Source organism: Dryobates pubescens, chromosome Z (genome assembly GCF_014839835.1).
Source record: "Dryobates pubescens isolate bDryPub1 chromosome Z, bDryPub1.pri, whole genome shotgun sequence".
NCBI lineage: Eukaryota > Metazoa > Chordata > Aves > Piciformes > Picidae > Dryobates > Dryobates pubescens.
This window is the reverse complement of record NC_071657.1, coordinates 110,859,592-110,876,351: the sequence shown is the minus strand read 5'-3', so window position 1 is coordinate 110,876,351 and position 16,760 is coordinate 110,859,592. Positions and strand designations below refer to the sequence as shown.

The window sequence follows — 16,760 nt, the reverse complement described above, 5'->3', positions numbered from 1 at the left end:
GCTCTCAGAAGCCGTGAAATCCGCCATCTACAGACATTCAACACTCAGCTGCACACGGCCCTGAGCAACCTGAGCTCGATGGCTCTGTTCCGAAGGCGTTGCTTGCATGGATGCTCTCCAGCTGTGCCTTCCATCCTCCCTCAATTCGTGCTTTGAGAGAGCAAGGCTCCGTCAAGCTTTGCGCGCTTGCGAGCCCATCCTTGTGTGAGAAAGGAGAGCAGGAGGCAACATTCCAGGGGTGGGCTGGCTAAGAGCCAGCCGCGGCCACGACCCGTCCATTCCTCTACGACTGTCGGGCAGCAGGTGCGCGGTGCGGCGTCAGCAGCAAAAGACCAGGAAAGAGGCGAGGGGTGGGGATGTGAGCGGTGTCTTTAAGGGCCGGGTAGTGGGGCGGGTCGCGGGTGTGCACGGGGGAGTCGCCTGCCTGGAGCATGCGCTGCGCTGGGTGGCGGAGCGCGGCGCGGCGGGCGGTTGGCGGCGCCGCACTTCCTCGGCAGCCGCGGCGGCAGCCGGCGAGCACGGCCCTGGCGCTGCTGTCGTGCGGGGCCGTGGTGCTGGCCGCGGTGCTGGCCGCGGAGCCCTGATCGCCCGCCGCTCCGCCCGCTGGGGAGCGGGGATACACGGCGGCGAGCGGCTCCCCGCCTGCTGTACGCCCGGCGGTTGAAGCGGCGAGCGGGGCGCCGCGGCGGCGGCGGCCATGGGCAACGAGGCGAGCCTGGAAGGAGGCGAAGGGCTGGGCTCTCTCCCCGAAGGGGCGGCGGCAGCCGGGGATGGCGGCGGCCCCGCGGCCACCTTGCAGCGCCTTGTCCCGGCTGGGGTGGAGGCAGACCTGAGCCAGCTGAGCGAGGAGGAGAGGAGACAGATCGCCGCTGTCATGTCAAGGGCGCAGGGGCTGCCCAGAGGGAACCTCGCTGGCGCGGAGCCGCCTCCCATGCAAAGGCATGCACGGAATATCTCCTTTTTTCCGCTCCTCCCTTCCCCCCGTCTCCCTGTCCTCGCGGTGGGGCGGGGGGCGAGTCGCAATAAGGATCCAGGCCCGCTGCAGCGGGAACAGGCGTTGCATTTTGCTGGCTGAGGGAGGGAAGGGGGCGGCTGCACGAGTGGCGGACACTAGGACGGAGCCTTCACTCTCCGGCTTTCCCCACTCCAGTGGTTTCTAATAACGGCGGTCCTCGGTGCCAGTGAGCTGCGCCCTCTCCCTTCCCCTCCCTTCGCACTGATCCGGAGTACGGGTAATTTCTGTGTCTGGGGAGAGGAGAGATTTGAATACAACGTCTCGGGTTTCTCTGTGTCTATGTGTGTGTGTGCTTTACGGGGCTGGAGTGCCCCACAGCTCAGGTAGTGTTCAGAGGAGCTCTTCCCAGGGATGATGGGTTCTGTAAGCTTCTCTTTCTGGAGAAAGAGATTCTTGTTGAAGCTTTCAAATCTTCTGGGTATAATGTATTTGCTAGCCACTGCTCTGCCAGTTGTTAACCTCTAAAACTCTCATTTGGCTTCATTAAATAGTCATGCATTGAGGAGGTCTGTTTCAGTCTATTTTTTTTCCGCCTTATTTTCCTTCTCGATTTTTCCTTCTTTTGTTGAAAGAGGAAAGAGGCTAAATAATATATTAAATTTATTTGGATTCAGTATCCTGGATAGCAATGGCTTTATCTCGTTTTCATCCATGAAGGCCGGAATAATTTCTTCTCGTTCTTTCCCTGCCCCTTTTGTCAATTCACTGCCCGATGTGCAACAAGCCCAATCCCGCGCCACGGCCCTGGGCCGGTGTAGCCGTCCCAGCCGTGCCCCTGTCCGCGGTCCTGAACTCGCCTCTTCCCACGCTCGTCATGCAGGGCCGGCGTCGCTGGTGCTCTCCGTCTCCAGGGCTGGGCGTGTTGTTTGTCTTGAAGGAGGATGCTGAAAGGAGCCTCCTCTGCTGACCGTTCAACGCCGTTCTTATTTATTGACCTCACCCTAGATAAATGAATACTGAGTTTATATAATACCAGGTTTATATAAGTGAATGGTAGAAGAAGAGAAGCAAAGAGGGTGGGACCAAATTCATCCTTGGGCAAACTACTGGAGACGTTGAGATTACTTCTGAGATGTGTGTCTTTTTTTTTTTTTTTTTAAACTGTAAATCAAAGAATCCAATTTGATGTCTCATATAATTATTAAACAGGTATTATCACTGAATATAAAATATAATTATTGTTCAGTTAAAGGACTCAAACCAGCCTCTATAGATGTTAATGGAAAAAACCCTAAACATGTTGATTAGGTCTGTGAAACTAAACTGAAAATTCCCTTTTTCATTACAGAAAATGAGCCAGGTCACAAAGACTTTAAAAGTTTGTTTCATCCTAATGTTGCAGTAAAAAGTAAGATATCCTTGGAAGATTTTAGACTAGGCTAAACTCATTGCAGTGTGAATATTTCTGCATTTATAAATGGCTGCTTTCCTATAAATGTATTTATGGCATTAAAACCTACTTTGATCTTGTTAGTGTACCACACTTTCACTGTCCTTTTAAGATATTCTGAAGTAACAATTTTTGCAACTACAGACTTTTTAGTAGTAAGTAATGTATGTACTAGGGAATGATTGCAACTTTATCAACATATAATACATGCTGTAACTTCTAGGACTTCTATAGTCTTTGAACTTTTAAGTCTTCAAAAATGCAGTAGCTAAATGCAATTAATATCCATTATAATTTTTAGTTTAAGCATTTAGATGACAAACACCTAATGTGAACTGCCTTTTTTAGTCCCTCATTTGAACATTTGTTTGGGGTGTTTAGCACCCATGGAATCATTCTGTCTTACTTCAGTAACCCATCTGCAGAAAACTCATGGTTAGGAAATTTAGATGGAACATACACAGTCAATTTGTAAGCAAGTTACAGTTATTCTAGCTTCATTGAATGACTGTAACTATGTCAGTGTCCACTTGCTGAGGAATTGTTCCACATTATCTAAAAATGTCCAATAAATGACCAATATATGAACTGTCTAATGCATCTGGGGGTTTGTTTGTTTGTAGGTTGGTTTGTTTCCTCCCCCCCCCCAGTTCATTAAGTTGTTCACAATAGACTTAAGCTTTTTGTTAAATTTTCTCTTTACTCCAAAGTAACTTTAATTTGGCTGTAATATTCAGGTAAATAAATAATGATGAGCTCTAAATCAAGGCCAAAGTAGGGTGAAACATAACAGCATAAAGAAAATGATTGAGACAGAACTGAATGACTGTGCTTGTGGAGTCTAGATTGGAGACTCCAAAAGAATGGTGGGCTTTTCATGATTCAAAAGGTATACAAATAAGAAAATTCTTGTCAAATAAAGATAAAGAGGATTTTTGATTCTCCAGATTAATTAAAATTGTTCAATGTCAGTCTGTAGCTGATTTCAAAACAGTTCAAGAAAGGTGGCTTCAACTTCCAGCTACCTAAAACTAAATGGAGCAAGTCTTGGCTTTTGACAGAGGTAACGTTTCTCAAGAAGCTTGTCTTTTCAAGGCTTTTTCTTCCACTAGTTATCCATGCTCTATCGCCATTGCTTAGAAACATTGTTATATATGGAGACAGGACAACCTTGCAGATTCACCTGGCTTTATTTCTTAGAATCATGGGTTTTAATCTCACTTCCAGTCCTGACATCTGATCAGGTGGAAATATATGAAGCACATTATTTTGATAAAAATAAAAGTTGAAAGAAAACCCTGTTTCAATAGGGCTTCACAGTTACTTGTTAATATCTAAGTTCCATTTCTAGAAACTTTTTTTTTTTTTTGGGTTCATTCCATCTTGACACTGTAAGGTTTAGGCATGGTACCCTGTTTCCTGACCCAAATTTTACTGCTACTATTGATCCTTTTCTTTTTTTCCCTTGTCACTTTAAGCATTGTTGAATGACTCCTTCCACTATTTTGAATACTTGCAAGCACAAATGCACCAGTGCACCAGACTGTCACCAGTTGTTTTCCAGTATCTGAAGGCATCCTACAGGAAGGCTTGAGAGGGACTTTTCTGGCAGTAGTGTCTAGCAGTAGGACAAGAGGGAATGGTTTGAAACAGAGAGAGTAGGTTTAGACTGGATCTTAAGAAGTTCTTCAGTATGAAGGTGGTGAGACTCTGGAATAGGCTGCTTAGGGAATTTGTGGATGCCTCCTCCCTGGGGGTGTTCAAGGCCAGGTTGGATGAGGCCTTGAGCAGTTGAGTCTAGTTGAGAGGTGTCCCTGCCCATGGCAGGGAAGTTAGAGTGGATGATCTCTAAGGTCCCTTCCAACCTAAGCCATTCTATGTTTCTCTGACTAGTTGAAGTTATCTAGCTTATTAAGCAGGACCGCTTCACATATACCTGAGTGCTTTTCTAAATAAGAAGAAACAAAACTGCTGCCAGACCTGTGTAGTTGCTAATGAGAATGTGAAATTATTCTTTTAACAAGCAAAAATGCCAAATACTTAAAGGTGCTGGGTTATCATTGGAAATTATCCTCTATATGAATAGTGTGTTAATCAGTGTTCACTGACACCAATGGAAATACATCTACTCAATTCAGTAGGTTGAACATTAAGGTTGTAAACTTCCCAGTATTATGGACAATAATTTCACAAGAATGGGAAAGGGTAACTGGAGTTATGGAAGGCTGAAAATAGTTTATCCTTAAGCATTTCATGTGGAAAATTTTAATTTACAAGAATGTGATAAAGTCTCATGTTGTGAGAATTATGAGCGCAGAAATGGCTACTGCTTAGCTTTGTCCTTGTGTATTGCTATTGCTAGGTATGCAATAAAAGCCCTAAATATTAATCAGAAATACTAGAAATACTAATGGAAACATTAATAGTATAAAGTATGTTTTTCAATGTGTCTGCTATATATAATTCTGCAAACTTCTGATAAAATTCTTAAACAGAATTATGCAAAATATATTTAATTTTTTTTTTTTAAGTTAAGGAAAGCTGTTAAGTGTAATGACTGATTGTTTATTGTGCTTATGTGCACCCAAGAATAAATATCATGTCTGGAAAAACAAGATCACAGTTAGCTGGATGTCTCAAAGTGAAATCTGAACATTTTATATTTGCAACACTGTTGTAGCACTGAAGAGAACACTCTATCTTCCCACAGAAGCACAGTGATAGCACTGAACAGAATGTTTTACTACATCCTTTAGCAGTAGTGTTGAATACAATATTATTTCCTCCAGCTGTAGCCGAGTATAGCAACAAGCAGGATACATGATCATGAAGACATGATCTTGATTTTGATTCCTATATTTTTAGTAATTGTATTTAAAAAGAAAGAAAAATGAAGCTTCAGGAGTAATTCTGTGAACTGGCATCATTGTGAGTGGATGGGTGGCAAACCAAATACTTTAAACAGAAACATATTATATGTTCCTTAACATACCTGAGCTTTAGGAGTTTAAGTCCCTGCTGCATAGCAAATTGTAAATATACCCAAATTTTGTACAAGTAGCCAGAACATAAGAGCAGAAATAGTTTGCTGTCTTCAGTGTTTTTCTTCTACAGATGTGCTTTTATTGGCTAATATTCTGACACCTTTGTTTCTTTTAGTCTTCTCTGTCTCCCTGGGGATAGAATGGAGAGTTAGCCAGGTGGATTTAGGGAAAATAGTTGGGCTCTTCAGATTTCTAAAGAGAAAATTATCTGGTGGTTGTATTAAATTATTTTCTAGATAATAAGTCAGTCTATGACTGAGTAAGTCATAGAAGTCATATAGTCATATACATTTTGCATGCACCTTATAACACTTGGTCTTGCAAACACTTAAGCACCTGAGAAACTTCAAAGCATTACTGCAGCACTTCCATTGTCACAGATACATCTTATTTGATTTTTCTAGTACTCTGCATTATTTTAATTTTATTACATTTTCTATTTGCAGACATGCTGAGCTTGATACAAGCCACCATCCCAGGCTACCGGGTAAGCCTCCAGATCCAGGACCACCAAGTTTAAGTAAAAGCAGAACAGTAGATGTGCTGAAGACAGAACAACGGGCACCTGGACGGAGTCCTTCTTCTATTAGTCTAAGGGAATCAAAGTCTAGGACTGACTTTAAAGAAGACCAGAAGCCAAGTATGATGCCCAGTTTCCTCTCAGAAGCCAATCCATTGAGTGCCGTCACTTCAGTTGTGAACAAATTCAACCCTTTTGATTTGATATCAGATTCAGATGCAACTCATGAAGAAGCTGGTAAGAAACAAAAAGTTGCCCCAAAAGAGCAAGGGAAACCTGAAGAACAGAAGGGCCTTGCAAAACATCCAGCTCAACAACAGTCTCCAAAGCCAGCTGTTCAACAACAAGGACCTGTGAGACCTACCCCCCAGCAAACTGAGTCTTCCAAACCTGTGCCTCAGCAGCAGCCTGGGGAACCAAAGCAAGTTCAGAAACCAAGCTCTGGCCACCCAGCAGACCCGAAGCTAGAACAAGGAAAACAACCACCCCAGCTACGAGGACCACAAAAACCTCAATCAGAACCAACAAAGCCCATTCAACAACAAGCTTCTGCAAAACCTTCATCAGGCCCAACAAAACCATCAGCACAGCAACCAGACAGTGCTAGAACATCATCCCAAGCACCACCTCCCACAAAAGCACCATCACAGCAGCCAGGATCTGTAAAACAATCATCTCAGCAGTCAGCACGGCAAGGAGGTCCTGTAAAGCCATCTTCCCAGCAAGCAGGGCCTCCAAAACAGCCTGCTCAGCAGACAGGACCTGAAAAGCCATCTGCGCAACAAACAGGACCTGCAAAGCAACCACCGCAGCCTGGACCTGGAAAGCCACAGCAACCAGGGCTTATAAAACAAGCACCACCACTGGAAGGGCCTACAAAACCATCTTCTCAAACTGGGGGAGCCACAAAGCCCCCAGCACAACAACCAGGACTTACAAAACCACCGGGCCAGCAAATAGGGCCTGAAAAACCATCACAGCAAAAGCAGCCTGCTGCAATCCAACCCACTGAGTCCACTCCAAAGAAAACCTTCTGTCCTCTTTGCACAACCACTGAACTGCTTCTGCATACTCCAGAAAAGGCCAATTACAACACATGCACACAGTGTCACACTGTTGTCTGCAGCCTGTGTGGATTCAATCCTAATCCTCATATAACAGAGGTGAGTAGTTTTTAAACTGATGTTTGCTACCAGAACACAAAATTAAGTTTACCTTCTTTATGCTGAAACATCAGATCTGTTACAATGTGTCATTGTGATCACTTAAGGCCTCTGACAGTTTTAGTGATAAAAATAATGTACAATGTATTTGGGAAAAATCCTCATGAGTAAAACAGGAGTCAAATTAGGAAGAAAATAGAAGGTAAAACTTCTGTGTTCATGAAGTGTTTAGATGTGCATTCTTATTTCTTCATATAAAAAGAGGGGGAGCCCTAATGTGACACTTTTGCTGTTTTATTTGCTTTTAAGCACTTGCTAGCTACATTTGTAACCTGACTACAACAGTCATCTGTTAATATGTTTATAAATTAACAACATATGCTGCCATAAGAACTAAACTAAAAAAAAAACCAAACCCTGCTTTGTATCTACAGTGTGTGTTTTGGAAAAGGATGTGTGGTGGTATTTCTTAGCTGAAAGAAAGCCTGAATCATGAGGTGTTACTCAGGTTATTTCATTCTTGAGGGATGCTAAGAAAGATCTCTGTGGACTATTTCTATTTCTTGATACCCATTCTTGCTGTAATTCTATAACATAGAAATGGCATAGAAAGTATTAAGACTTCAAATGAATTTATTTTAACCTGATGTTTTTAGTAGCTTGATTTATGTGCTTATGCATATCATTTACTTGCTCTGCATGGGTTTCATATGAGTGTCTGATGTCTTCTTGACACTTGAACAGCTTCTTGTGTATCCTGATATTTTAAATTTTCAGTGTAGGTTGGATTTGTTTTCAGTACCAACACTCTTATCAATTTATAGAAATTCAAGTGTAACAGACCTGGCCCCAAAGACTAACTAGTGATGAATAGCCAGGAAAGATATTTGGGAAGCTTGTTTTTGTTGTGTTTTATCTTGTTTGTTTGGCTGATCAGAGATGCTGTTAGAAGTACAGACTGCTACTGTATTTTGAATCTGACAAATAATATCCCTACATCTAACATTGAATCTGGCTGGAAGAGTTCTCTGGAGATCATATAGTCCATCTCTTCTCAAAGCAATGTCACCTGAAGCATGTTGCTCATAATCAGTTTTGAGTATCTGTAAGGATGGAGATTTTGTTCAGCCTGGATAAGAGAAGGCTCCAGGGAGACCTAATAGCAGCTGTCCAGGCCCTGAAGGGTACCTACAAGAAGGCTGCAGAAGGACTGCTTCCAAAGGGCTGGAATGGTAGGACAAGGGACAATGGTTTGAAATTAAAGAAGAGTAGATTTAGATTGGATGTTAGGAACAAGTTCTTTACCATGAGGGTGGTAGAACCCTGGAGCACTTTGCCCAGGGATGTAGTTGAGGCCCCGTGCATGAAGATATTCAAGATGAGGCTCAACAAGGCTCTGAGCAACCTTATCTAGTGGAGTATCCCCGCTGACTGCAGTGGGATCGGACTAGACCTTTGGCGATCCCTTCCAAACCAAAGCATTCTATGATTCACAGCCTCTCTGGACAAGCTGTTTGCTCAGTATCACAATGAATTAAGAACATTACTAGCAGTTAGATTTCTTTCCAGTACATACGTTTATTAGCAGGTATTTGGTAAAACAACAACAGTGTTTTGGCATCCAGTAAGTACTTTTGTTTGTTTGTTTGTTAAAATTGTAAATTTTAACTAGAAAGAGTAACTGCAGTAATTATTGGTAGCATGTTACATCGCTTAGGAGTGTACTTGTATTAGAGAACTAGTGACTGGAACGAGCATGTGCAGAAATTTTGGAACTTTGGCAACTGATCAGGTGCTTCAGGTTTATATTATCAAGGAGGAAAGATCATAAAGTATGTAATTTTGGACCTTTTGGGTAAAAATAAATAAATGTATATTTGTGTAACAGACAAGAATGTGATGCAATGATGCTAAAGTCAAAGAAGAATTATAAGAGAGCTTTACCTTGAAATTCTGACAGTGTTTTTAGAACAAGATTTCTTACCTGTAGTTGTTTTTTTTCTGTTTGTTTATTTACATGCTGTTCTCTTGGACCTCCAAATTTGTCCTTCTCATATTTCCCATGGAATTGGTCAACAGCTTTGGTATTTTGACATGAAATGATTTTTGAGAGAGTTTATGTAAGATCTTAATGCATTTGAAAATTCTGTGAATAATTACTAGTTTTTGAAGTGGGTACTCTGTAAGTGTGAAATACAGGACTTTTAAGACAATAAGTACAGCTGCATTTAAGACTAACTGATTGCATACATATGTAAAAGCAGATTTGAATTTCATATTACACATTGAAATAAACACAGGATATGCATTTATTTCATGATGAAATTGTTTCAGTAAATGGAGGTCTTGGCCATCTAATTTATTCAGCTATTAGTTCCAATCTCCTGACTCCCACTCAGATGTTTTTCGTTTGCTCAGTTTTGCACCACCAGCTGTCTTGCTGAAACTTCATTGTGGGTGTCCTGCTCCAATCTGTAGTGAAGAATGATGAAAATCACATCTGATTTTGTTATTGAACAGTTGTAGCAGAGTAATGGAACCTGCTCTGGCACATATGAAAAACTGACTTATTTCAGTGGTGAAGGCTCCTGCTTGAGTTGGTCTGAAACTTTCCTTCTAGTTTCCCTTTCTTTATTTCAATATTTGGATTATTAACAGAACTGCCTCATTTACAATAGTTTGCTTATTTCTTCTTGTCTAGCATGAAAAACAGGGTTTCTGTCATAGCTGTCAGTTTTCTAGAGTATGGTGCAAGTTTTTTCTTTCGGCTTTACTTATAAGTTCTCAAGTGTTACTGACCAAAAGTCTTAGTCTTTTACCCATGCACTTACTGACTATATCTTTGCCTCTTATTATTAAACTTTGACATTTCCTGCTGTAAGTTTTGCCAAGTTTTATGATTCTGTAATTCTGTGTTGTGCCTTTCCAGTGCCCTTTAGAGCCACTGTTTTTGTTGTTTATGTCAAAACACATTATGGTTTGGAAAGCAATCATTTCAAATTGGATGTGAGATAGTGGAAGAAATTTATTTAGAAAAACCTTTATATTACTTTTGGTCTTTAACACTTTCACTTGTAGATCTGCTTGAAATACCTTCTTAATATATTCTTCATATATTCTTCTTACAAGTTTCTTCAGTCTTCATAATGAACAGAGAGAATTTATTTTCCAGTATAGATCATTCTAAATTACATGCAGAATCACAGAATGTTAGAGGTTGGAAGGGACCTTGAAAGATCAAGTCCAACCCTTCTGCTAGAGCAGCATCACCTACGGCAGGTAAACACAGGAACACATCCAGGTAGGTTTGGAATGTGTCCAGAGAAGGAGACTCCACAGCTTCTCTGGGCAGCCTGTTCCAGGGCCCTGTCACCCTTACAGTGGAAGTTTTTCCTTCTATTGTTTATGTAGAATCTCCTATGCTCCAGCTTGCACCTGTTGCCCCTTGTTGTATCAGTGGACATCACTGAGAGGAGCCTGGCTCAGTCCTCCTGACACTTGCCCTTCACATCTTTATAAATATTACTGAGGTCACCCCTCAGTCTCCTCTTCTCCAAGCTAAAGAGACCCAGCTCCTGCAGCCTTTCCCCATAAGGGAGATGTTTTACCCCATCATCTTTGTGGCTCTGTGCTGGACTCTTTCAAGAAGTTCCCTGAAGTTCTTCTTGAACTGAGGGGTTCAGAAATAGATGCAATATTCCAGATGTGGCCTCACCAGGGCAGAGTAAAGGGGAAGGAGAAACTTTCTGGACCTACTTGCCAGGGAGCCATTTGCCTTCATGGCCACAAGGGCACGTTGCTAGCTATGCTCATCCTGTTGTTCACCATGACTTTTCTCCAGCGGTGTTTTCCAACAGATCATTCCTGAGCATACACTGGTCCATGGGATTGTTTTTCCCCTGAGGCAAGACTCTACACTTGCCCTTGTTGTATGTCTTTCAATTTCTCCCTACCCAACTCTCCAGCCTGTCCAGGTCTTGCTGAATGACAGTGCAGCCTTTGTCTATTCTGTATTTCTAACTAATTCTGGAAAGAATATAGCACACTTTAAAAACTGTCTCAAGAAGTAGATTGAATAAGTTGTTAAAAGCATTATTTAAAAATAGTAATTTCTTAAGTTGTTATTAGTTCTTTTAATCTAACCCTCTATTTAAAATGTAGGAGTCCATGCATTCTGTTTCACTTTGTCTGTGTCTTCGTTTGAGGCCGGACAGATCCTCTGTTGCCCCAAGAGGGACAAAAGAATGACACTTGCACAAATGGATTGGAAAGTGATGGAAAGTTTAAATGGAAAAGCAATTGGTGTTTTACAGAAATTGCTAAGCATAGTGGCAAAGATATCCTAAAGCATACAGAGCCTTTACAGCACAACCAAAGGGCCCCCAGCACTTCCCTTCTCCCCACATGAGGGTGTACCCCAACCCCCCTGGCCTCTTTCTCTGCTCCCCCCCTCCCCCAACTGCTAGGCTAGTCGCAGGCTGCCTTCCCTGTCCCCCCACCCCCGACCTTCTCCTCCTGGCATTAGGCCTAGACAGTCCTAAGAGGCCTTGAGATACTCCCCCACTGTTACCCAATAGGGAGCATCTCCCGTGTGAGCAGAGAGGGAAGAAAGAGAAAGAGAATGACTTTGCAGATGAATTTATAGGGCGTAGGATTTATGGGTTTCCTGTGTCCACCTACTGGGTTGGACACTCAGGACACGGGAGGTGTAACTTACATGGCAGCAACAGGAAGCACCCAGCCTCAACTGCCACAGTCTGTTTTAACTCACTAAGGAGAACTGTGGAACTAAGAGCAGAAAGTGCTTAGAAGTGAGACCCTTGAACTTTGAACCATCTGATGCTGCGGTCCCCTTGAGCAAACAGGAGAGTTGGTGTCTTGGTTTTTGCAGCAGCCTAGAGAGAAAGCACACCATACATAACATGTTCAGTAACATATGTCTCTCTAATCTGTCTAGGAGTTCACACTCTACTTATCACCATGACACATGACTGCTTAGCAACAGTTGCATAAAGTAAGATAAAGGCTTGATGATTTCCTTTCACATACAGCAGAACTTTGTAGCAGGTGTGTATTTTGTAACATGATGATTTATTTTTCTCATTGAAATAAAATGTTATTTTGCCTAAACCACTTCCATGAGCCATTAGCAACAGAAACCTGTACTTCCTCATGAAAGATTCAGCCCTCTGGAATATTTGAATATAAGTAGGCTTTCTGAAAATGAGCAAAGACATCTGAGAAATTATTTTGTGAAACACTTGCATATAGTTTTTGATAAAGCTAGTCAAAAAGCATAAACTGCTCTAGTTCAATCTAAATGAACACTGCATATGCCTGGTAGCTGGAATGAATTTTCATCTTCTGTGTTACTGGAACATACATACAACACAAACTGAGCAAGAATTGAGCATGTAATAATATCATTATATTCTTTATGATGGACATTAGTAAATTTGACGATCAAGTGGAGTGTTAAAGCTATTAATATTGGAAACTAGGTGTATGTGAGCTCTGCCCTATGAGCCTGTTCATGATGACTGTGTGAATGTGAATGCCTGTCTTCTAGGCAGTTTTTAGGGGAGTTTATTCTTCATACATTTTATCTTTGTGGTCCATTTTTCATCTACTCTTTCAGTATGTTTTTGATAGACCATTTAAAATTAGTCTTGGAGCCAGGTATAATTTTTTACTTAGATGCTTGCTGAAAATTGCATTCAGATAATGTGAAGACAAGTATATTAATGTAGGATTTGTTTACTTGCCAAAGCTCTTTTGAATGCAGGCTGAGTGAGTTCTATAAAGTATTGTACTGATTTTGACTCGTTTTGGAACAACATCTGTTGTATCAAATAAATGTATTGAATCAACATTGTAGCAAAGTTGACAGAATCCTAATGGAAAAAAAATGCATGAAAAAGAGGAGTGTGTAATTTCAGATGAAGTAAAATGTTTTACTGGATTGACATTTTCATTTTTCAGTTCAAGAGGAAAAAATAATTCAAGAAATCGAAAAATAATCTTTTTTTTTGTTTTGTTACTGTATTTTTATGGGGGAAGATTTTTGTTTGTTTTTCCTCTTGATAAAGTGAGGAGTTTTCTGTATCAGTTGCTCTAGATACTATAGCTTTGACATTTTCCCCCCCTCTTTTTTTGCTGTGCTTCCATTTTTATGTACAATCATATGGTAATTTAAGAGCATCATCATTTCTTTAAAATCTTCAAGATGATTTTGGTATTAGTATTTGTTTGTCTCCTGCATCCTAAACAGTAGACAAATACTTGGGCGTAAAGTATTTTCAGTAACAAAAGAGGATTTATGCAGTCAGAAATGCATTGATTTTCTTATTATCTTTATTATTAACTTATATATGGAGGGGAATATATGATATTTTTTAAAAATATTCATAAAAGAAAGAGCCAGTAGTGCACTCATGCAGCCCAGAAAGCAAATAGTGTCTAAGGCTGCATCAAGAGTAGTGTGACCAGCAGGGCAAGAGAGGTGATTCTGCCCCTTTACTCTTGTGAGAACCTACCTTGAATACTTCATCTAGTTCTAGGGTCCCCATCAAAAGAAGGACACAGAGCTGTTGGAGTGAGTCCAGAGGAGTGCCACAAGGATGATCTAAATGTTGAATAGCTCTACTATAAGGATAGGATGAGGCAGCTGGGGTTGTGCAGTGTAGAAAAGAGAGTACTCCAAGGGGACCTTAGAGCTGCCTTCCAACACATGAAGGGATCCTACAGGATGGCTGGAGAGGAACTGTTCATAAAGGTTTCTAGCAAGAAACAGGATGGCTGGAAAGGGAATGGTTTTAAGCTGAGGGAGAGTAGATTTAGACTGGATCTTGGGAAGAAGCCCTTCAGAATGAGGGTGGTGAGAATCTGGAATAGGTTGCTGAGGGTGGTTGTGGATGCCTTGTCCCTGGGGTTGTGCAAGGCCAGATTGGATGAGACTTTGAGCCGGCTGAGTCTAGTTGAGAGGTGTCCCTGCCCATGGCACAGAGCTTGGAGTAGATGATCTCCAAGGTCCCTTCCAACCTAAGCCATTCTATGATTCTGTGATTATATAATTCTTCTGGTGAATCCAGATAAGTTTTCCTTATATTTATAATAAAATTAATATAAATTACTCTATTAACCTTTGTTGATTGGGACAGTAAAGGAAGCTACTGACTGTGGTTTACAGACTAGACCCTTATGAACTACCCAAAGTAGTTCATAAGAATCAGGATGCAATATGTATTGGAAATGGCATATAAACAGAAATAAAACTGCCATTACTGTAGATAGTGACATGTCACAAAGTGTGAGCTTTTTAATGCCAGGAAACATAAATTTGAAACTGTATGCCCAATGTAAACTTCAACTTGGATTTATTTAAGCAATGTAAAACAAAGTAGAAAGAAATTAAGGACTTGACTTTGACCATCAGCTGTTGTAAATTTAAATAAACTGATTCAACTCCAACAGAACACAAATGTAGGGTTGGTTGGTTTTTTTTCACTTTCTCAAGGTTTTAATGTAGATACCAAGTCTTTACTGAAGTAGACCTAGAGGTGTTCTGCAAAAGAAGATGGAGCTTAGTCTGGGTTCAAACTGATTAGAGAGCAGAGTTAAACCAGCCTTGTTTAGCTGCCTTTTAAAAAGGATCAAAGTTGAAAATATTTCTGTGAAATATTTATTTTGTTCCAAAGAATACTTAGAGTTTTCCAGTGTTACTACCACTTCACATTAGATGGAAATGGAGATTATTCACAAATTTTGCAATTAAATGAATTTGTTATAGTTCTTTTAGTTCTGCCCCCAGCTCGAACTGCCAGATAGGCATTTGGGAAAATGGTGAGATCCTCAAATAGAAAGGTTATGGTAGCCTAGAAAAGTGTTTCTCTCTGTGGAATATTCTTAAATACACTCCTACACCATTTTTCTCTCAGAGGAAGGCTGCCTACATTTTGTACTTAAATTTAGGGTTAGATGTATTAATACTAACGATGCTTAGAGGTTTTTTTTATTTTTTTTTTTGTATGGAAGAGGTAGAAATTAGAAAGAGGCAGACACCTGTGCATGGCAAAATAATTTCTCAATGTTTTAATTTGGCAATATTTTACAATACGCTGGAGTCTTTTCTCATTAGCCCAGAAAACTATCCTGTCCAGTTTTTAGCACAAGTAAATAATAAATTAATCTGCATAGCTAAAGATGTCAACTGCAGTGAGCCATCTGTGCCAGTATTACTGTTGCTCAGCAACTGTAATTTACTACTATGTTAGGCCATGTGATGCAGAGATGCTGTTTGCTGGGTAATCACTGGGCAGGAGGCATGGCCCAGCCCTGCTCCCACCAGACAGTGTAATCTGTTTTCAAATCCCAGTGATAATTCACTTGGATGTGCTCTGTGTAGCACAGCTGAACTTTGTTAACCTTTTCTTTGCTGCTTCCTTGATCTGCACTTGAATCTTTTGTTAATCATTCACATGTTTTTAGTATATTAAATCTTGAAGCAGTTAATGGAAGCAATCAGCATTTGCTGTGCTGATGTGTGATGCAGTGTACTGAGCTGTGTTTAAGTCATAGAATTATAGAATATATAGGGTTGGAAGGGATCTCAAGTATCATCTAGTTCCAATCCCCCTGCCATGGGCAGGGACTCCTCACACTAGATCAGGTTGCCCAGAGCCACATCCAGCCTGGCCTTAAAAACCTCCAGGGATGGGGCTTCTAACGCCTCCCTGGGCAACCTGTTCCAGTGTCTCACCACCCTCATGGTGAGGAACTTCTTCCTGACATCCAATCTGAATCTACCCATTTCTATTTTTGTTCCATTCCTGCTAGTCCTATCACTACCTGACACTCTAAAAAGTCCCTCACCATCTTTCTTGTAGGCCCCCTTAAGATACTGGAAAACATGATAAGGTCTCCTCAGAACCTTCTCCAGACTGAATAACCCCAACTCCCTCAGTCTATCCTCATAAGAGAGGTGCTCCAGCCCTCTAATCATCCTTGTGGCCCTTCTCTGAACACGTTCCAGCACCTCCAGATCCTTCCTGTAATAGGGGCTCCAGAACTGGACACAGTGCTCCAGGGGGGAGGTCTCACTAGAGTGGAGCAGAGGGGGAGAATCACAGAATCACCTAGGTTGGAAGAGACCTCAAAGATCATCAAGTCCAACCTGTCACCACAGACCTCATGACTAAACCATGGGAAGTGCCACATCCAGTCCCCTCTTGAACACTTCCAGGGATGGTGACTCCACCACCTCCCTGGGCAGCCCATTCCAATGGCTAACGACTCTCTCAGTGAAGAACTTTCTCCTCACCATGAGCCTAAACTTCCCCTGGTGCAGCTTGAGACTGTCTTCTTGTTCTGGTGCTGTTTGCCTGGGAGAAGAGACCAACCCCTCCTGGCTACAACCACCCTTCAGGTACTTGAATCACCTCCCTCAACCTGCTGGCTGTGCTTCTCTTGGTGCAGCCCAGGATGTGAATGGCTTTCTGGGCTGCAAGTGCACACTGCTGCCTCATGTTTAGCTTCTCATCCACCAGCACCCACAGGTCCTCTTCTTCAGGGCTGCTCTCAAGCTAGTCACTGCCCAGCCTGTATTGGTGCTTGAGAATTGCCCTGACCC

At 41.7% G+C, this 16,760-nt stretch overlaps 1 protein-coding gene across 1 annotated transcript in view; it reads left to right on the top strand.

The window, feature by feature from the left end:
- Positions 1-634: 634 nt before the first annotated feature.
- The window catches only part of PCLO (piccolo presynaptic cytomatrix protein), a 325,623-nt gene continuing 309,497 nt past the window's right edge, over positions 635-16,760 (top strand). The window contains exons 1-2 of the mRNA XM_054178010.1: positions 635-939; positions 5,896-7,132. Coding sequence (XP_054033985.1) covers positions 698-939; positions 5,896-7,132 — 1,479 coding nt within the window. The 5' untranslated portion in view covers positions 635-697. The remainder of the gene's footprint in view (positions 940-5,895; positions 7,133-16,760) is intronic.